Genomic DNA, 21,853 nt, shown 5'->3' on the forward strand with positions numbered 1-21,853 from the left:
GCTTCACACGGATGGGGAGACTGTTGCAGAGAATGGAAATTCTCTGAGATGCATGTCTGTCTCTCCAACTTGTCCTGTTTATGTTGCAAGCAAAATTTAGGTCTTTGAATCTGGTAGTTCTGATGCTGTTTGTTTTGCTGATATGCAAAAGATTCATCAGAGTGGGGTCAGAGGATGCCTTGTAAACCAGCCTTAGATTGCCTCCCAGTAGTTTTTTGGAGATGGAGTACAGAGATGTAACTTTGAGGAGATCCATATAGGACATTGTGTTTATGCCCATTATACATTTTGTAAGGAACCTTTGCGGATGTTAAAGTTGCTGCATGTGTCTGGATAGGTACATATCAAAGTGGGTGTTCTACTCTATTATGAGTCTAATGAGGGCTGAGTACAGTGGTATGATGACTTTCCTGGACCTAGATGCCATGTTCTTACTTATAAGCTGAGCAACTTAGAAGGATTTTTTTTGCTACCACATGTTCGTCAAAGGCTAGGTTACAGTCTACATGAGTCCACAGATCCATGAGTAGTGAGTCAACTCTAAGTGTTTTTCAATTATGTAGTTTCATGGAGTGTCAAACTTCCCAAAAGGTACTGTAATGCATTTTTGTCATTGAGTTTTAAGCTGTGGTTTCAGCACCAGTCATGTCTCTGTGTTGGATGTCCTTCTATTCCCATGTTGTAGTATTCTGCATATGGGTTTATCCCTTCAGTCTCGCGTACATACAGTCAGTATTCAAAATCTTTCAGTCCCTCTGTGGTGCGTCCGATATCAGGCAAGGCAGAGGAAACACGGGCCATAAAAGTGACGTCGGCACGCACCAGCCTTCAGAACGTTTCAGCTGCCATTTGTATGCCAGGTGTTCCTGCTACCGCTGACATTGTGACCATTTTTTAGATACGTACCCCACTGGGGAACCTTTTTTCAGTCCTTCCTTATTGTAACATTGCTTGTTAATGTCATCCAGAAAGGGAAAGTGTCAGTGTGGAAGCCAGATCCATCATATGAATGCCCACGATAAGTGTTTGTTCTGTTTAGGAAGAGTGCACGACTATAAGGCCTTCCCTATTTGCCAGGTGTTTGTGTCAAAAACCCTGCGTAGCCGGTTACACGCATTAAATTTGTATCTTGAGAATCAACGCCTGAAACGTCTTACGCTGAGGGTGGAAGGTTCTTCCAACGTCCCCCCAGAACTGCCAAAGAAGAATGCCAGAACTTTATGGCCTTCGATTTCTGCTAAGCCTCATCTGCTGACTCCCAGCCTGTGGCTGACATAGGCCTGGTTTCAGGACCGTGTTCCGGATCCACTTCTGCTGAGGTCGTGGGTAACTCTAAAGATTCCGGATCATCCACAGATGAGAGCATGTCCACTGAGGCTTTACCGGCGCTGCTAGCCGACACCGGGGGGTGGGCAGCACTTCATGGGGAGTCAGAGACCTCTACTCCTTTACAGTCCCCAGTTTCTAGGAAACCAACAGCCACTCCTTTAAAAAGAAGGGAGAAGAGGAAACATATTGTTCCCTCTTCTGAAAGCATGCCTGACTGGCAGGTCTTCAGTCAGAGCCTCTTCAGCACCTTTATGTCATTGAGGCCTACACCTTCTTCCACCTTCATCCCCCCTCTCCTCCTAAGCTCTAGGCCTATGCATACAGACCAACCTCCTAGAGATGAGGAGGTCCTTTCAGACTCCTCTGAAGAGTCTCTCTCCTACAATTCACAACTTTCATCTCTTTTTGGATACGGATCTCCTGAGGAAGAATCCTTGGACCTTGATTCCCCAGTGGAAGATTTAACTTTCGGTGAGACCATTAGCTGGATGAAGGAACATTTCAAATGGGATTCCTCAGAAATGTCTGAGGTACAGAAGAGGTATTATGACCTCATTCAAATGGAAACAGCTAGCCCATCTGCTGTTCCTCCCAGCCTTCCTAGATGCCTTTTCTTCGGCATCCACTAATCCTGACTCTCAGCCTCCTGCTCCACGCAAACCAGATAGTCTGACAAAGTACTTGACACTGCTAAGCACCTGATAAAGTGCCCCACAACTGACCCAGCCACTATCTCTGTGGCCACTGACAAAGCCACCAAATTATTACCTACAACTACTATTCTCCCTGCTGACAAGGACAGCAAGACCATGGAGAAGGTAGGGAAAAAGATTTATACCTCTGCTACATTGGCCTTCACAGCCACTAACTACCAGACCCACATGGCTAAGTATAACCTATCTCTTCTACAGTCTGCCACCAACATTTGGCAGATATTCCAGACTCCCCTGCCAAAACAGCCCTGCCTTCCCTCCTGGCTCTTACATCTCAAGTCACTAGACACTCCATTAGGTGTAGCTATGATGCTGCTGAATCCTCTGGTAGGTCAGCAGCATTAGCATCCGCCCTACGCAGGTATTCCTGGCTGCACCTACAACCCCTGTCAGATGATTTTAGGGCCAAGCTCATAGATGCACCCCAGGATAATGCTGCACTTTTTGGATCTAAAATAGCAGATCTCTTTAAATCACTGCAACAAAAGGGCAAAGAGATGCAGGACCTCAAGCATCTCCTGGTCTCACCAATTCCCAAGTTCTGCAGGAGCTATCCTTCTAAAACACAGTTCATCAGGAAACAGTCCCAGCCTACCCTCAGTGCCAGACCTCGAAAACCCACGAGAAAACAAACACCTACGCCTAGAGCATGTTCTGCATCTAGCTAGAGGTCTCCCTTTCAGGACAAGTCAGATAGCATCTGATTACCTGCCATCTTTGCCTCACCCTCTACCCTCTACCATGACCCTGTCTGCTCGCCTCTTTCATTGTCTCCCTGTGTGGACCCGGATCACCAAAGACAAATGGGGTCTGTCTGTCCTCAAAGATGGCAACTATATGACTTGGCTTTCACCTCCATATAAAAAGGCATTCCCCACCCCACCCCACAGCAACTGCCCCTCTTACAACCAGTACTGCAGACATTACTAGACCAGGGGCACTATACAGTCAGTTCCCTCCTCTGCAAAAAGAAAAGTTTTTTATTCAAGTCTCTTCCTGGTTCCCAAAAAAAGACGAACCATGGGCATCCATCCTGGACCTTTCCTATCTCAATCTCTTCTTAAAGGTACCCATGTTCACCCTGCCTACCCTTTTCCCCCTGATTACTCCACAGGGATTCATGACTACTCTGGACATAAAAGATGCTTACCTCCACATCTCTATCAAACTCTCCCACAGGAAATACTTAAGATTCTTGGTGGGCTCCTCTCATCAGCAATTTTCTGCCTTGCCTTTTGGTCTTTCCACTCTTTACCAAATGTTTGGCTCCATTGGTAGCCTGTGCCAGGACAAAGGGGATACAGATATTCCCATACCTGGACGACATACTCATCCAAGCCTCCAGCCAGCATATACTGCAAGATCACCTCCACCTGGTGATCTCCTTATTGCAGTCCTTGGGATTCCAGATAAATCTGCCAAAATCCCACCTCCAAGCAACTCAGGACATTGTCTTCCTGGGGTTAAGAATAAGAACAGACCTCATGGAGGCTTACCTGCCACCCCCAAAGGTGAGCTCCCTGGCAGATCACCTTCTCCAGGTGCTGTAGTCGATCCAGTTTATTGTAAGGCAGTACCTGAAACATGGTAGCCACAATACCCATGCTACCTTTAGCATGGCTCCACATGAGGAAGCTGCAATGATACTTTGGTGATGGTATCTGGAACAAAGGAACCCAGGACTCCCACTAGAACCAGCAGAGCCCACCTAGGTCATGCACACAAATGCCTCGAACCTGGGATGGGGAGCTACTCTAGGACTAAGACAGCTGCAAGGCTTGTGGCCGGCTCACCTAAAAACAGAGCCCATCAATGCCAGAGTAATGAGGGCAATCCTGCTAGCCCTACAGGCATTTCAGTCTTTCCTTCTATAAGGGACTCTGCTGATATACATAGACAATGTATCCGTACTGTGGTATATCAACAGGCAAGGGAGGACCAAGTCTTACCTGCTTTGCAGGTTAGCTCTCTTGGTTTGGGAGTCTGCTACTTCACAGGGAATCTCCCTGCAAGCGACCTACATCCCCTCCCACCACAACAAACAGGCAGATTTGCTGAGCAGATATGTAATACACACACACACGCGCGCGCACACACACACACACACACACACACACACACACACACACACACACACACACACACACGCGCGCGCACACACACACACACACACACACACACACACACATAATACATGTATACGCGTGTGTGAATTGTTAGGTGTGACTGTTTTGCAGTTTTATTACATTTTAATATTTTTTGCTGCAGGATATGTACATTTTTTTGCTCGTGGAAATTTTTTTTTTACATTTGATGCAGTTCTGTGTACAGCTGCTGTTGCCCAAACATATTTCATGTTGGACAAGTTCCTATGGTGCTACCAGCTGTTACTTTCTACTTTAAGTAATTGTCAGAAAATAGCATTCAGAGAATATGATCATTATGCATGCCATTACAGCAGTAATAATAATGATAGAAATGGTAACAACAGTAATGCAATGTAGCTCATGTAACTGCGCAAACTACTTCCAGATAGCCGTTCCTTGTCGAGACTCTTGAGTTCAACTCTGATGAGTATTTCAGGGGAAGGACACATTAATGTGAATTCTCTGAGTGAAGATATTAGACTTAAATTTGGCTTTCTGGTTTGAATGTTTCAGGTTGGAATCCAGGTCAGCTGTGAAAACTTATTTCAAGGAAAGGAGTGGAATGTATGTAAAGCTTTTGCTACTTTCGTTGCGAGTAAACAAGGCACAGAGAAGGTACAAGTATTATATGTGAAAACTTGTTTTGTTATGTCAGCTTTTCATCGCAGTGCATTCTTAGCATTTGCACAATGTTAAGTGAATTTGGTTCTTGATACATTATCATTTTGGCTGTACTTTTCCCACACTACTTTTGTTGTACACAATATACCTAATTTGCAGACATGAAAAATGTTAACTTTTTTGTGTGTGTGTGTGTGTGTGTGTGTGTGTGTGTGTGTGTGTGTGTGTGTCTCTGTCTGTCTGTGTCTGTGTCTGTGTCTGTCTGTCTGTGTGGTTCATACCTCTCAACATTTTAAGTTTTAAAAATCCAAAACCAAACACAAGCAGGTTTCCAGAACTGGTAGAAACAAAATCTAATAATAGAACAACAACCAGCTAATCAACCAATCACAGGCACTCTAAAAACACTTTTGGTTAATCAAAATGTCTCGACATTTCATACTGTATAAGTTTTGGTAGATACGCTCATTCAAGGCATTCTTAGTTTTGCCTGCATAAAATGTCATACATGAAGTACATGTAGCCAAGTAAACAGTTCTCTGTGTAGCACAGATGTAAGTTCCACTGTGCATGTTACCAATAATTTTGTTCATCAAGGGACCTTGATAATTTGTGTTAATATAGGGCATTGTAGACAATGACCGCACTTCCTTGTGTTTGAAACATCAAGGGACCTTGACAGTTTGTGTTAATATAGGGGCATTGTGGACAATGACTGCACTTCCTTGTGTTTGAAACCCCCTTAGATGTTCTTCGTGTTTTACTGTTGCAGTCATTACATTTGAGTTATCCTGTTGGCAGGTTGCCCTCAGCCGGCCTGAATTCCAAAGTCTTGGGTACTGCGTTGGCTGCTCTCACCCCTTCCCTGACGTCAGGTCATCAGGGGTATAAAAGAAGCAGCCGATGCCATTTTCTTCAGTCTTTCTTGCCGCGTGGTGCCCGAAGCAGAAGCAGTTCGCAAGTGCTGGTCGGCCGACTCCTGAGATTTTCGTGTTCGAGTTTCAGATCTGAAGTCTTCATTAAAGCTAAGTACCCTGTTGGGGAAACTTTTTTCTTGCTCCAGACCGATGTCAGAAAAAGTAAATAATTGTATTTCTTGCGGAAAGCAAATACCTCATAAGGACTTTCATTCTTACTGTGTTCCTTGCCCTAGGCCCTGATCACAACGTTACTGGTTGTCGGTTTTGTGCTAGATTTAACCAACGCACTATTAACCGTCAGTATGATTTTGCTTTAAACTTTTTTGGACGCCGGTTTAATTATCCAGAAATGTCGTCGGATAGCCTTCCGACTACCGGAGTTCACAAAAAACGCAAAGAAAAGGAGAGAGATAAACGACTGAGGCCCAAAACCGACAGCAAAGCTTCTCCTAAGCCAGTTGCCTGTTCTCAGTGAGGCGCTTTCGCAGACCCTGACGCCTGCTACTTTAGAGTCGCAGGCTGCTACCGACTCCCACGTGGAGTCGGCTATGCCACTGGAAACTCAAGGTATTGGAGCCTCTGACGCTAATCCCACAGATGGGTCTGGAGCCGCTGAGCAGGCACCGGCTTTTGAGGGTATATTCAGACCTAAACATCTTTACATCAAAATGACTTTCAGCTTCAAAGGCAAAGACTAAAGCACCTTCTAAAGCAAGGACACAAACTCAAGAGCCATGTGGACAGGCCCCTATGCCCAAAAAACAGATGCTCAAAATGGCCGAAGACTTGATTACCTTGATCAGTGGTTCCCATCCCCCTCCTGATAAGAGGCCTAGGCAAGAGACTGACTATGAATCTTCAGATTAGGTTTCTATTTCTTCTGATTCCTCTTCTGATCAGGAATATTCTCTTCCACCCTATGAGGATTCTGATGCTGAAGAATCTATACCTTCAGCTTCTCCTCCAGAGGACTATTCTTTTGGGGAAACCTTGCATACTATGAGGGAGCATTTCCACTGGGAGAGCCACGCTTTTTCAGAATCTAAAAAGAGGCTCAGGGATTTCCTTTTACTACCTCAACACAGGCCTCTAGCCATTCAACCTGTGTTAGACATTGTAGATAATGTGTTTTCAGAGTCTAGTCTGACCCCTGACTCCTTACCCCCAGCTCCTGTTAAGCCTGACAGATATTACAGGGTGCCTGACTCTCGCAAATTTCTTTTTAAAAACTCTGCTTGCAGATCCAGAAACTATTTCACAGGGTACAAAAGGAGTTAAGGCTTCCACTGCAAAAAACCCTACCATCTCTGACAGAGATTCAAGGGCACTGGATAGATGGGGAAAAAAGGTTTACACATCTGCAACCTTGGCTATAAGGGCCTTAAACTGTCAGTTTCATATGCTCAGATATCAGCAACATGTCATAGCATTGCTTAAACAGAAAATGTTGTTAAACTCTGAATGTGCAGAAAACAAGGAAATGCAGGATTTATTGTATGCAGCTGAACAAGTTGGAAAGCATACTTTGCAATGTGGTTTTGATTCTTTGGAGGCCTCCTGCAGGGCCGCAGTTACTGGTTCTGTAATTAGGAGGCATGTTTGGTTAAAGGAACAAAATCTGCCTGATCATGTTAAAGTTAAATTATTAGATGCACCTTTTACAGCATGATACTCTGTTTGGTGTTAAGGCAGAAGAGGTGTTAAAGAAAATGGAAGACAAAACTAAATCTATGCAAACTGTACAAGTACAGCCACCTAGGTTTAGTAGAAACTGGCCTACAAAAAATTGGTCAGACAGACCTCAAAGGGGCAGATCCAGACGCCCTTAGGGGCAGATTCCAGGCACAAGGTTCATACAGTTCAAAGCAATGGGGTGCTCCTACCTCCAAAGTTGGAGAAGACAAATCGCAGCCATACAGGAAACGGTCCCAATGACTTTCCCCTGCCTGCACCAAGCACTTATCTACTGGCAGCACCCTTAGGGGGAAAATTAGCACTTTTTTCTCAAAATTGGCACATTATAACCCAGGCCAAGTGGGTTCTAAATAGTGTCACAAGGCTACAAGTTCCATTTCCATACTCTGCCAAAGGCAAACGGCTGGCCAGATCTGCCAAAAAATCAATGGGCAGAGGCACAAAAACAAGTCTCATCCCTCATGGACATGGGGGCCATTCAACAAGTACCAGAGCAAGAGCAGGGAGAAGGATTTTACTCAAGACTGTTCTTGGTACCCAGAAAGGACAAAGCCTGGAGACTGATACTGGACCTGTCTATTCTAAACACATTTCTGGATATTCCAAACTTCAAAATGTTGACTTTGCAGCAGCTTCTACCCATGCTGGGCAAGAAGGCCTGGCTTGTGACTTTAGACCTAAAAGTGGCATACCTGCATGTCCCAGTCAGACAATCATGCAGAAGATACCTCAGATTTATAGCTGGCTCAATGCATTACCAATTCTCTGCACTGCCCTTTGGCTTATCTACTGTGCCCAGGGTCTTCACAAAATGCCTGGCAAGAGTAATTGCATTTTGCAGACAAAGAGGAATACAAATATAGCCTTACTTAGATGACTGCCTTATTCAAGCAGAAAACAAGGACATTCTACTACAGCATCTGGCGTTTGTAAAAAGATTACTAACATGCCTAGGGTACACAGTAAATGAAAAGAAATCAAAAGTAGTACTCTCTCAAGAGATAATATTCCTGGGTGCAAGCTTAAATACAGCTGCCCAGATGGCTTATCTCACGCCAGACAAACAAAGACAACTGACTACTTATTTCAAAATGTTGGCAACAGAGACCCAGTTATCTGCAAGAAAAATTCTGCAGGCATTGGGCTTCATGGCATCCTGCATTGTGCTAATTCCATATGCAAGACTGCATATGAGTAAACTACAATGGTATCTAAAAAGTGTTTGGACTCAACATTGCCACAGCCTGGAAACAATAATTACCCTCATCCCCTGCTTGCAACATGAGCTTTGATGGTGGGCAAAGGCCTGTCACCACAACAAGGGACAGCCTTTCACTTTACCCACAGCCAGGCAGACATTAGCAACAGATGCATCACATTATGCCTGGGGGGGCCATATGGCAGGAAGATGTATTCAGGATACATGGTCCGCAAGCCAAATGCATCTACATATCAATCAAAAAGAGATGTTAGCTGTTCAGAATGCCCTGACAGCCTTCAAGGATCTACTTCATCCAGGACAACTGTTGATAAAGATGGACAACACTACAGTCATGTGATACATAAACAAGCAGGGTGGCACACATTCCTACCCCCTCTGCAGACTAGCCATGACTTTGTGGGACACAGCATTGACTTACCAAGTACATCTGCAAGCACACTTCCTGCCAGGAAAGATAAATACTCTGGCAGACGAACTAAGCAGAAACCTAATGGATCCCTACGAGTAGAAATTGGATCCACAAGTCTTCAGCATGATAACAAGGAACTGGGGATGCCCGGACATATAAATACTCTGGCAGATGAACTAAGCAGAAACCTAATGGATCCCTACGAGTAGAAATCGGATCCACAAGTCTTCAGCATGATAACAAGGAACTGGGGATGCCCGGACATAGACCTATTTGCCTCCCCTCACAACTGCCAACTACAGAGATTCTGCACAAGGACTTATCACAAGCAAGCATGGAAAGTGGATGCTCTATCTTTCAGCTGGAAAACCTTAACAGTATATGCCTTTCCTTCACTGCCTCTCCTCCCCAAGGTACTCCTAAAGGTCATACAAGAGAAGCCAAAAATTATACTGACTGCCCCAGACTGGACCCGCCAGCACTGGTACCCTATCCTAAAGAACTTGTCTCAATGCCCAGCCTGGACTTTACCTCAAATTCCTCACTTATTGACCCAACAAAACAGTCAGATCCTGCACAGCCAACTCAGGACCTTAAATCTGGCAGCATGGCGGATAATGTAACCATTCAAAACGCATCTCTCTCTAAAGCGGTGATGGATGTTATTTTGGAGGCCAGGAGGCCTAGCACCAGAAAATCTTATGCAGAAAAATGGAAGAGATTTTGTGCTTGGAACCAGACACAAGGTATTGACACGATTGTACCAAATATTCCTCAGATTTTGCAATACTTAACTGAGATGCTGGACAAAGGCCTATCCTTTTCATCAATTAAGATTCATGCCTCTGCCATTTCAGCTCATTACAATGCAGAACCACCTATTTTTTCTCATCCATTACTAAGGCAGTACCTCAGAGGGGCCAAAAACATTAGACCTCCAAGGAGAGCACCAGTACCTGCATGGGACCTCAATTATGTCTTGGAAAAACTCACACTGCCTCTTTTTGAGCCAGCCTCTACAGCTGATATAAAATTCTTATCCTGGAAAACAGCTCTGCTCCTAGCAATAACCTCTGCAAGACGAGTCTCAGAGTTACAGGCACTCATGTCTGTGGAACCTTTTATCATTTTCCATCATGACAGGGTTTCTCTAAGGACAAACCCGACATTTATGCCTATGGTAGTGTCCAATGTGGCCCTGAACCAAACAATTAATTTGCCTACCTTTTATCCAAACCCACAGAATAAGAATGAGAGACTTCTGCATTCTTTGGACATTCACAGGCAGCTACGCTTCTACTTGGACAGAACCAAAGTTTTCAGAAAGACTGAACAACTTCTAGTGACAAATGCTGCAGGATCACAAGGAAAGGCTATCTCTAAGCAGACTATTTCAAAGTGGATAGGCCACTGCATTCGTTTCTGCTATTCACAGCATGACAAGTCAGTGCCTAAGGGCATTAGGCCACATTCTACCACAGTAGCAGCCACTTCAGCAGCTTTCCTCAGAGGAGTGCCAACCAAAGACATCTTAGAGGCTGCAACTTGGACTTCAGTGCACACTTTTAGAAAGCACTATCACTTACCTCTCTACTCTAAATCCAGGGCAGGCTTTGACACTGCTGTTCTGCAGGGCCTCATAGCCTCTCCTAATCCTATTTAGCCCAAGCCTCCCAACCTTAGCTTTGGGATTCAACCCAATTGTAATGACTGTAAAAGTGAAACACGATGAACATAGTACAGTTGTGTACCTACCATAAATGTAGATATTAGAGTGTATTCACTGTTGCAGCCCAGGTTACCCACCCACTATCCCCCTTTCCTTTGCTGGGACTTATCTGTACTTCTCTGGTCTATACAACCTATGTGGTGTATTTGCTTGTAGATGAAGGAAGAGTTTACTTTACTGCATGCATGCTTATTGGCATAAATTAGCCTACCCTTTTGGGAGCACCTGACATCTGGGGCAAGAAAAACTGAAGAAAGTGGCATCGGCTGCATCTTTTATACCCCTGGCGCACTGACGCCAGGGAGGAGGCAACAACAACTGACGCTGGACCAGGACTTTGGAATTCAGGCCGACTGCGGATAGCCTGCCAGGATAACCCAATTGTAATGACTGCAACAGTAAATACACTTGAACATCTACATTTATGGTAGGTACACAGCTGTACTTTTTATTACTTTTCTGCACAGTTTTTTTTTTCTGGAAGACTCTTCCTGCTGGTATGATTGCCTGTTTGTTAACAGCCGTTTCTGGCTCATCTAGCATTTGGTACTGTTCCCTGATCTGGTATTCTTTAACTCTTTAAGTTGAGGCCCAAAGAAAAGTACCTTTCCCCAGTCTGACACTTCAGGCCATGTCCATTTTTCCCAATCTGCAACCGCTCAATTCTTTAAAAAAAAAAAAAAAGTTTGTTCCCCAATCTGGCTGGTGCTCTCTTCTCAGGAGCAAGACAGGTCCATTTCTGCTCCCCTTTCCCTTTGACTTTAGCTTGATGCCAAAAGGTCATATTACTTTTAACTGCCTGCTACAACGTGGACTACACGCATTTCAGTCCTGACCACAAGAGTGGTATCAATATTCATTTCAGTATTTGTATTCAAAAATGTTGGTACAGAATTGAATACCAATACTGCACTTCTGAATGATCAGCATCTCTTGATTGTGTCACCTAATATCTTGTGCCCAAAGGCTGTTGCCCCTTTTGCCCTACCCTAACTACACCTCCTTAAGGTAGATTTTGCCTTCCTTCTTATAGCCAAGTTTGGTGCATACACGTGATGTGCATTCTCAATTAGCAAATCTTACTTTGATACACCACTCCAGTTGGTTATTTGTACTTAACATAAAACTAATACAGTCCACTTCTTCCAGTTTCTTTGGTGTAGTAAAAATTCTTAGGCTTTCTCTAAGTGCTATGTTGTCTTGAAATAGTTGTTGAGAAGACTTATCTTCAGGCAGTCTTTTTTTCATTCATTTCAGTCTCTGGTTTTCTGCAATTTTATCAGCTCATCTGAATGGCTACTTAAAGCTTCTTCTGTTTTTTCCATCCTGTAGAAGTTGTAGTACGTCAGTAATCCCCCCCATTGAGTCACCAGAAATAATTAACATATTTTTATTTTTGTAATTCTTGTCAATCACAACTCTGTCATTATTCAGCAAATTTATTTACAGTTTATCTTAACCGATTTGCATTATTAGATGCTGACTAAATAGTCAGACATAGCAAGTAATTCTACTGCCATGTACAGTAAATAGTGCATGTTATTTTGAACTCTGTGCATCTCTCTAGATGCAAGGATATTCCGACAGTGACATATGACTATACATTATGGAACCTGAAAAGCAAATATTGATAGGCATAATAAGTAAATACATGTTGTATCATTTTTAAATACAGTGCTTATCACAAGCATGATAGATACAGTAGATATCCTTCCATATCACTGTTGCAGTATTCTTCACTGAAGGAATCTCTTGCCAAGAATAGCCCAATGTCTGGCCAGTATACCAAAGCCTAAAGGCTTATCTTATAGGCACCGTACGTCACACATATGCTCCCTTCGTTGGTTGTAGGGCATAAAGGTGATATATGAACGCAGTTACCCAGAACTTGTTTGCTGCCAGTCCGAATGCCATTGTCGAATGTCAGTCTGAATGCCCTTTGCTGGTTACCAAGCTGTTTCAGATAAGTACCCACTTGTGGTTTCTTTATTTTCTTTTTTCTTTGCTTACTTGGAGTATATGTCATCAAAGAAGGGAAAATGTAAGTATTAGAGGCAGATTCCCAATACAGATTATCACAACCAGTGTTTGCTTAGGTGCTTCTTACGACCATTCAGAGTGCACTATCTGTTAAACATTTGTCCCTAAGACCCTTAGCAGTCACTTATCTTTGTGCATGCACCTGGAGGACCAACATCTTAAATCATTGGCTAAGTATGCTATGGCCGAATTCTCTCACTGCAAGGGACAGCCGTCCTTTAGAAGAAGGTCAAGAAGTCTAGGCCTGATCCTGTTCCTGTCAAGCCTCTACTAGATGTCTCCCTGGAAGCAACTGATAGCCCCAAAGAGACAGTCCAGTGTTTGTGTCAGATTCCTTTGCTGCAACCAGTAAAACCAGCCATCCAGTAAAACAGTTCACTGTACCTATCCAGGCATGTCCAAAGGGCAGTTTCAGGTGTACTCACCAGTCCAACTGGTGAATCTGGGCATTTTGAGGCAATGTTACAACTGCCTCATGTACACAGACAACCCCCTCCTCCTACCACCAAACACTAATACATGCAAGAGATGCAGTTATACAGCCAAACTAGAGGCTAAGCTCTCTCAACCCAAGACTGGATCAGACAGTCAAGAGGAGAAGGGAAATACTTGCATCACACCACCAGTCTTACATAGACCCATTAAACCAGCACAGGCAAAAAACACACACAAATACACGAAAACATACTCGGAGGTTCTAAATAAAAATCTGCAAAACCAACAGAGCCCTCCAAAGCAAACATCCAAGCAACCTCCACCCCCCCAACTCAAACTATGAAACACATACTTCACAAAACCAGTGTGCCATGCAATCACAGCCCTTAAGGCAAAATAACATACCCAACATACTAGTAATAGGTGACTCTATAGTCAGGCACACTGACGTCCACTCACTAGGCTGAATAAGGAGAAGGTTACTGTTAGCTGCCTGCCGGGTGCCAGGATCCGCCACATAACACAAGCACTCGGGTCACTCCAGAACAAGTACAAATATGAGTTTGTCATTGTCCATGTTGGTGTGAATGACCTGAGTCGTATCTCCTTGGACTAAATGAAAAGAGACATGGAAGAGCTCTCTGATCATGTAGCCCAGGCCGGTATGACCGTGACCCTGAGCAACATCCTGCCTCACCAAGAATGATAACCACGGTATAAAGAAAAAATTCTCGATTTCAACAATTGGCTAAGTTTCTGGTATCATTCAAAGGGGATCCAGTGTCTGTCCACCTGGGATGACATGCTCGACAAGCCACGCTGCTTCACTAGAGATGGCTTGCACCTGTCATCCTTAGGCTTTTGAATACTTGCAAGGCTCTTGCCACCCCCATAGTGCCTTTTTTAGGCAAGGCTGAAAAGACAAACCCACCGCTGTAAATAGCACAAGTAACAAAAAACTGAAGCTAATGCTACTCAGTGCCAGATGTCTAAACCTCAAAATGCATGCGCTCGATGTACTCCTCAGTATGGAGAAAATCAATATATGTGCAGTAACAGAAACCTGGTTTAAGGCTCCAGAGAGCACCGCAGCACTACCAGGCTACAACTCATACCATACATTTCGGCCACAGCACCCAAACCAAAATACAAAAGGTGGGGGCATATCCATATTCATCAAGGATACCCACACCTCCAGGTTAGTGGCACAGCACGATGCTTCAGAGATCATCCACGTGCAACTAACAATGGGCAAAACTGCAATTCAGATTGTAGCTTGCTACAGATCACCCACCATGTCCCAGGACCCCCATTCCGCATTTCTGAATTTACTGGGAAACATAAAGGTCCTACCAAACACCCTAATATTGGGTGATTTCAATTACTCAGACATTAACTGGGAGAACTACTCAAGTAGTAACTCCCTTGCCCAACTTTTTTTTAGAATTTATAAATTCAAACACCCTGGTTCAACTGGTCAACACTCCCACCAGAGGTGACAACATATTGGACTTGGTCATCACCAACATGGGTGACCAGTGTTCCACACCAGAGGTCAACCCCTTGCTGGTTAGATCTGACCATAAACAAATCACTTTGGATATCCATATTCCGCCCCCACCTCCGGACAAGAAAGCCACCATGAAAAACTTTTCAAAAGCAAACTTCACGTTACTTAAGACCAAGGTGGAAAGTTTCAAAGCTCCCATGATGAAGGATAACACTGTCCAAGCTACAAAATCCTTTACTCATGCATTCTGCGGGCAGCTGCAAAAATGCATGGATCGTGCCATCCCAAGCAAAACCAAGACTCACTCCTCCAAGAAAAGGAAACCAGTCTGGTGGACTCCTGCCATAAACAGGCTATACAATAGAAGGAGGAAATTAGTACAGAAAAGAGTAAAATCCCAAGAAGGGAAGACATCACTGATCAGTATCAGCAAGAAACTACGATCCCTCATAAAATCATCCAATGCGAGCTTTGAAAGAAAAATTGCCAAGGACTCCAAAGATGACCACAAGGCATTCTTTAGCTATATCAAGAATCTAAGCGGCAATGCTCAGATCTGCTCGGAGTTAGTGCAGAATGGCACAAAATACACTGAACCGACCGATATCGCCAACATCCTGGCAGACGGGTTCAGTGCAAATTTCACCCCCCTCTCACCCCCAGAAGGGCCCATAACCATACCAGAAGAATGTAGAGTCCCTGAAATCACAGACACTCAGGTTAAAACGGCCCTCTCCAAAGCCAAAAACTTAGCATCAATAGGACCAGACGGTGTCCCAGGCTACTGCCTCAAAAAAAAACTAACCCTCACCTAAACACACTGTCCACTGCTCAGCCTCTCACAGGCTATATACCCATAGAGTGGCCTTTTACTGGCTTCTGCTGCTCACAAAGGGTGGAGCAACAACAGACCCTGGGAACTACGCCTATAAGCCTGACCTGCTTGATCTGCAAGGCTATGGAGCACATCATTATGGAACTCATTAACAGAGAGATTTGGGAACCTCCAAAACACTGGACCCTACCCAGTTTTTTTAAGGGGCAGATCATGCCTCATAAACCTGGTGGACTTCTTTGAGACAGTTACCAAGGCTATAGACGAGGGAAAGGTGGTACACACATTCTACCTAGACCTCGCTAAGGCCTTTGACACCATTCCCCATTCTGGTATTATAGACAAGCTCACCAGCCTGAACATAAACCACTCCTTCACAAGATGGGTTGCCAACTGGCTCACAGACAGAACCCACATGGTGAGAGTTGCGGGAGCTAAGTCTGTCTCTAAACCAGTTACAAGTGGTGTTCCCCTGGGCTCAGTCCTAGGACCCCTCCTGTTCGGCATATACTTCTCAGAGGTACAGGTAAGCACAGGATGACTATGGCTGACCAAGTTTGCAGACAACTGCAAACTAGGGGCTATAGTTGACTCTCCAGCTGACACAGACATCCTCCAAAAGGGTCTCACTGAGATGGATACCTGGTGTCAAAATCATGACCTCAAGCTAAATGCCAAAAAGTGCATAGTCGTCCCCTTGGAAAAACAGTACCACAAACTACCACATAGGTGGTAGTCCCCTAAATACAGAAGATGTAGTAAGGGATCTGGGGACCCAAGTAGATAGTAATCTCACCTTTGATAATCACATTGCCAAAGTGGTTAGAAAATCCTTCTACGTGGCCCACCTAATCACAAAAGGGTTTGCATCCAGATCAAAAGAGGTCATTGTGCCCCTGTATTCATCACTCATCAGACCCATCTTAGAGTACAACACTCCATTTGGGATGTACTTTACAAGATACCTGCAACAGCTGGAAAGACCACAGACGTACCTCACCAAGAGGATCACTGGCCTCAAACAGATGCCCTATGCAGCTCAACTCCAGTTGTACTCGGTTGCATACCGCCTACTCAGAGGTGATCTCTTCCTGCCATACAAGGCCATGTCCAACCCAAAATTGATGGACATGCTCCCCCCTAAAGAAAACCTTATTCCCTCGAGCCACACGCTCTAGGGATCTAAACCTCGCCACAACAATAAATAGGATGTGTTGGAGGGATAGATTCCTGTCCCAGAGACTTCCCATGCTTTGGAACAAGATCCCAGTCTACATTAGGCAGAGCTCCTCGCTAACACTTTTCAAAAGAAACCTTGACGAGTGGATGGGAAACGGAATGTTTACCTTGGGGATCACTTCAGTGGCTCTGCTGGACAGAGGCACAGAGAACTAGTCTAAGAGGACGGCGAAAGCCAACACATTCTGGCTAGGCTTATAAATGCCTTCGGGCAGATAGCCTAGTACCCAACTATGAACCTATGAACCACTGTGGAGGCTGGCATGGATCGAATTGTCACACATCTTCTGAGTCTTTACAAACGTCTGCTTTGAACATTCAGGGGAAACCACTGTTGAGTATTTCCAAAGGGCCTAGGGGGATTCCTCAAGTCTTAGTTTGGGAACAGGAGCCTGATACTCTTATTAAATCTTTCCAGGGGTCCGAACTGTGGGAAGAGGAGCCTGATACTCTTATTAAATCTTTCCAAGGGTCCGAACTGCCGAAGTTTATTAGGGCAGACATCTCCCCTTAAGAAAAAACAAAAGTCTAAGCATATAACCCCAGTTGCGAAATATCCTCAATGCGAATGGCAGGATTTTACCCAAGACCTGCACAGTGCCTTAATGGCCTTGAAGCCTTCCCAAGGAGTTATCAGTCCCTGCTTCTCCGTGGTCTTCCACTCCTGTTAAGAGGGCAAGGGAACCGGATTCCTCTGATGAGGACTTGGATTCTGGAGAAGAATCACTAGCTTACACCTCTCAAATTCTTTCTCCTCCAGATTGTGGTTCAGAGGAAGAAGATTATTTGAGTCTCGATTCCCCTTTTGAAGAATTATCCTTTGGGAATACTATAGCTTGCATGTTGGAATATTTTAAATGGGCTTGTTTCCAAGTTATTATGAGCTTTTATAATTGGAATCACCTAAGTCACCTAAAGTTCTTCCTATCTTAGCAGCTCTCTTGTACACCTTTTCTGTTGCTTCTGTAGCTCCAGACTGTCAGCCCTCTGCTCCTTAGAAATATGAGAAGTTCTACAATGTGGCTGAGTAGTGCATGTTTTTTTTCCAAGTGTACTTCTGCTAATCCTTTTGTGGTTTTAGTTTCTGCAGATAAGCCCTCTAAACTTTTACCTGCCTTTAAGCTCCTTTCTTCAGATAAGGATAATAGAGCTATGGCGAGATTGGGTAGGAAGATGTATACTGCTGCCACTTTGTCTTTTCAGGCTAAGTATCAAATCCATATGATCAGGTTAGTCTTAGCTCTTCTTTCTCAGGCAGCTAAGGTTGAATTTGATCTTCCTGATTCTGAAGGGAAAACTTCAGTTCTTTCCCTGCATGGGTCCACTTCCCAAGTTGCTCATTACTCCATCAAATGCAGCTATGGTGTTGCTGGTGCCTCTTCCATGGATGCTGCCTTTGGTTCTGTTATGAAACATTATTCTTGGCTTTGTCTTCTTACCTTGCCTGATGATATTAAAGCTAAGCTTTTGGATCCTTCTCTGGATAATCAAAACCTTTTTGGGACAGCTGCTTCTGACCTGCTCAAGTTTACTTAGACGCCTACATTTCAGAAACCTTCTTTTCAGGGCAAACCTGTCTCTATTTGACATTTTGCTTCCTCTTTCTTTGGCCAGGCCCCCATGTCCCACCGCTTTTCTCTGTCCTTCCCAAATTGGCAACAGATCACATCAGATTCTTGGGTTCTGTCTGCCATTCATAAGGTATATTTCATTGTGTGGAAGTTCCTTCCCCCCTTTTCAGGCATTTCGCTTATCCATCCTTACCTGTCCACTCTTCAAGTGGCTCTGTGGATGTTTTGATCCCCTTCAAGCACCTCTTTTCTGAGAATGAGTTTTGGGTTCTGCAGGAGGCCAGGAAACCCACCATCAGAAAATCATATATGTATAAATGGAAAAGATTTTATGTTTGGTGCCTCTTTCACCATCAGGATCCCGTTTCGGTGGAGTCACCTTGGGTCTCTCTTATTTGTGTGATCTGTTGCATGCTGGTTTGGCATATTCTTCAGTTAAAGCTTACCTGTCAGCAATTTCTGCTTATCTGCCTTTGAAGCCATCTTTGGTCTCTCGGTTTGGGGCCAAACAATTTCTTAAATCATCCTTCATTAGGGTTGCCACCCCTCCATTTTTTTCCAGACTGTCCAGAAATCAAACTGATTCTCCGGTAGTCTGGAAAACACTGTACAAACTCTGGTATTCTGTTTCAAAAAGGAAACAAACTATTGGAGTTTGTAAATCGGCTGATTTACTATGCTTTTTTTTTTACAGAAAAGCATAGTAATTCAGCCGATTTACTATGCTTTTTTTTTTTTTTTACAGAAAAGCATAGTAAATCAGCCGAAAGCAGGCAGCAGGAACGAAAAAGAGGGCGTTCCCGCTGAGTGATGTCATCATGATGTCACAAAATGGGTGGAATGTGGGCAGGAGAGGGGTGGGGTGGGTGGGGTTACTGGTGACGCGAGGGGTGTGGTTTTACTCCAGTTTTAGCCACGAAGGAAGGTGGCAACCCTATCCTTCATATCAGGCCCCCAAGAAAACCTGTTTCACCTTCTTGAGACCTCAATTTCGTACTTGAAAATTTGACTCGGGCTCCTTTTGGACCTGCTAGTTCAGCTTCCTTGCAACATTGTACTTGAAAGACTGTTATGTTGTTGGCTATTACTTTGGCCAAGAGAGTGTCTGAACTTCAGGCTCTTATAGCCATTTCCCCTTTTTAATTTTTCATAGAGACAGGGTGTCTCTTCATACTAATCATTCTTTTATGCCCAAGGTGGTAATGAGCTGTTGCCTATTCAGTCTGTTGAGAACTTCCTTCTTTTTTTTCTTTCTCCACATTCTGCCATTGAGAAATTTATTTTCCACCTTCACACCTTGGACCTGCATACACAGTACAAGTATTTAGTTAAAACAAAGGATATTCACAAATCTGAGCAACTTTTTGTCTCCTTTTATCCCAGGACTTTGGGTGTGGTTGTTTCCAAGCAAACCATCTTCTCCTGAATTTCTAAGGCCATTTCCTTTTGTTACTCCTTTCATGGAAAATTACTTTTGTCCTCTGTAAAGGCACATACTAATACTGTGGTTGCCTCTTCTGTTTCTTTTTTCAAGGCTTTGTACACCATTTCCATCCTTGAGACTGCTACTTGGTCTTCTGTTCATACTTTAAGCCTTATAACTTGGATGTTATTTCCAGAACCAGGGCAGGTTTTGCCAGGGCTATTTTGCATGTGTTTATTGAGGACTGTTATGTGCCTTTCTTACCCCCAGTCACCTTCTTAGCTACTGTACTCTCCCTTCAGTGAAGAATACTGTAACAGTGATAAAGAAGGACATAATGCAGTTGTGTAAAATCTTACCATGACAGTAGATGTCCTTCTCCTCACTGTTGCAGTATTTGTTCCCCCCCCCTTTTTTCTTGCTCTTGCCCCTGTGTTTTGTTGTCTTCTTAGTCGAGGGGCTCTCACTGCTTTTTTCTTTCTGAACTTTTTTTTCTGGATGTGCATGTTCTCCTTTGTCCTTGGGGTTGTTCTTTTCCTCCTGGGGCAATTCAGTTCTGAGTATTTGCGTGCATATATCACTTTTATGCTATACATTCAACACAGGGAGCATACATGAGATGTACGGTGCCTTTAAGATGTAAGAACTTTGGTATAATGGCCGGATGTTGGGCTATCCTTATCAGGAGATCCCTTCAGTGAAGAATACCGCAATAGTGAAGAGAAGGGCATCTTTTGTTATGGTAAGATTTTACACAACTGTCGTCTTCTTCTTCTTTTGGTTGCTCCCGTTAGGGGTCGCCACAGCGGATCATCTGTTTCCATTTCTTCCTGTCCTCTGCATCTTGCTTTGTCACACCAACCACCTGCATGTCCTCTCTCACCACTTTAAATGTACCAGTTCACTATTCTTCAGTCACCCAGCTCTTTTGCTCGTACTGCTCATAACTTTTTCTTTTTGCAGTACGTGCTTGAAAAGTGCCCAAGTCTTCATTCTCTGTAGATCTTTTAAATTGTTTTAGCTTATTCAGTGCCACAACCTAGCTGTCTTGGCACCTATCCTTCTAAAAGCATATTTTCCTTGCTGCTCACTTCTTCCTCCCCTCTTGATTCTTGCTGTTGAATAAGACTTATTACTTTCTAAATATCGGTAAATGTTTTAAATCCTGTTAGGAGTAAAGACAGCTAACGCCACTTGGTAATGCAGTTTAAATTTAAGCTTTCTTATTCTGCACTTTCGACAGAGCAAATGAAATTATGCTCTTTACTTGTGCACGAAGAGCAGACATTACTGAAAAAACTTAATTGCCTACTTTACACAGCTTTCCTTTTTTGTAACAGTAACATAATCTGGCCTTTTAAAAGTATAAAATTTTGTAGTTGTGTGTGGTGTGATATTAGATTTTTGTACGACTTTCCATTGCTCTGCAGGGCACTTTGTGTTTCTGTGCCCAGTATAGTCTCTGGATTCACTGAACCTTTGTCTGCCGTGTAAACTAGTCCAGTCCTCCAAAATTTCATATTCGTTGTACAAACAGTCCTGTCCTCTCTCTTCATCAGGGATTGCCAAGAATTTGAATGTGGTTTTCATGGGCCCTGTTTTCCATATCAGTTTGCTTCCGTTTTAATATTTCCATCTCAACCAACACAAACTCCTATTTCTCTCTGAAATATATATATTTTTGGTAGCTGTTCAGTAACATTTGTGTGTGAATTAATTGCCTCCTTAATCTGCCCTTCATGTTCCTTGGTCTCTGAGGCACTGTCAGCAAGTTGCAAACTTGCTTTATGTATCTTAATATGAAATATACCTTTGAGATCAGTCCAGAGTTTTTCCCATTATTACCGTGATTTTCTTGGTTTACTTCAGTGGAGAATTCTCTGCTACACTTTCATCACTCATATTTTTGTTACTCTGTTATCTGATGCCCACTCACCTTTAATCTGGGAAACAATAAAAAATATATATGTCCTCATATCCTCTTGTACTTGAGGACCAAAAGCAAACACACTAAC

At 43.7% G+C, this 21,853-nt stretch overlaps 1 protein-coding gene across 5 annotated transcripts in view; it reads left to right on the forward strand.

The window, feature by feature from the left end:
- Positions 1-21,853, forward strand: part of ACOT11 (acyl-CoA thioesterase 11) — a 506,836-nt gene that overhangs the window by 227,674 nt on the left and 257,309 nt on the right. For all 5 annotated transcript variants that reach the window (XM_044085489.1, XM_044085490.1, XM_044085491.1 and 2 more), the window contains one exon: positions 4,703-4,804. In XM_044085489.1, the coding sequence (XP_043941424.1) occupies positions 4,703-4,804 (102 nt within the window). The remainder of the gene's footprint in view (positions 1-4,702; positions 4,805-21,853) is intronic.

This window comes from Protopterus annectens, chromosome 10.part0 (genome assembly GCF_019279795.1).
Source record: "Protopterus annectens isolate FY-2018-M chromosome 10.part0, PAN1.0, whole genome shotgun sequence".
NCBI classification, from domain to species: Eukaryota; Metazoa; Chordata; order Ceratodontiformes; family Protopteridae; genus Protopterus; species Protopterus annectens.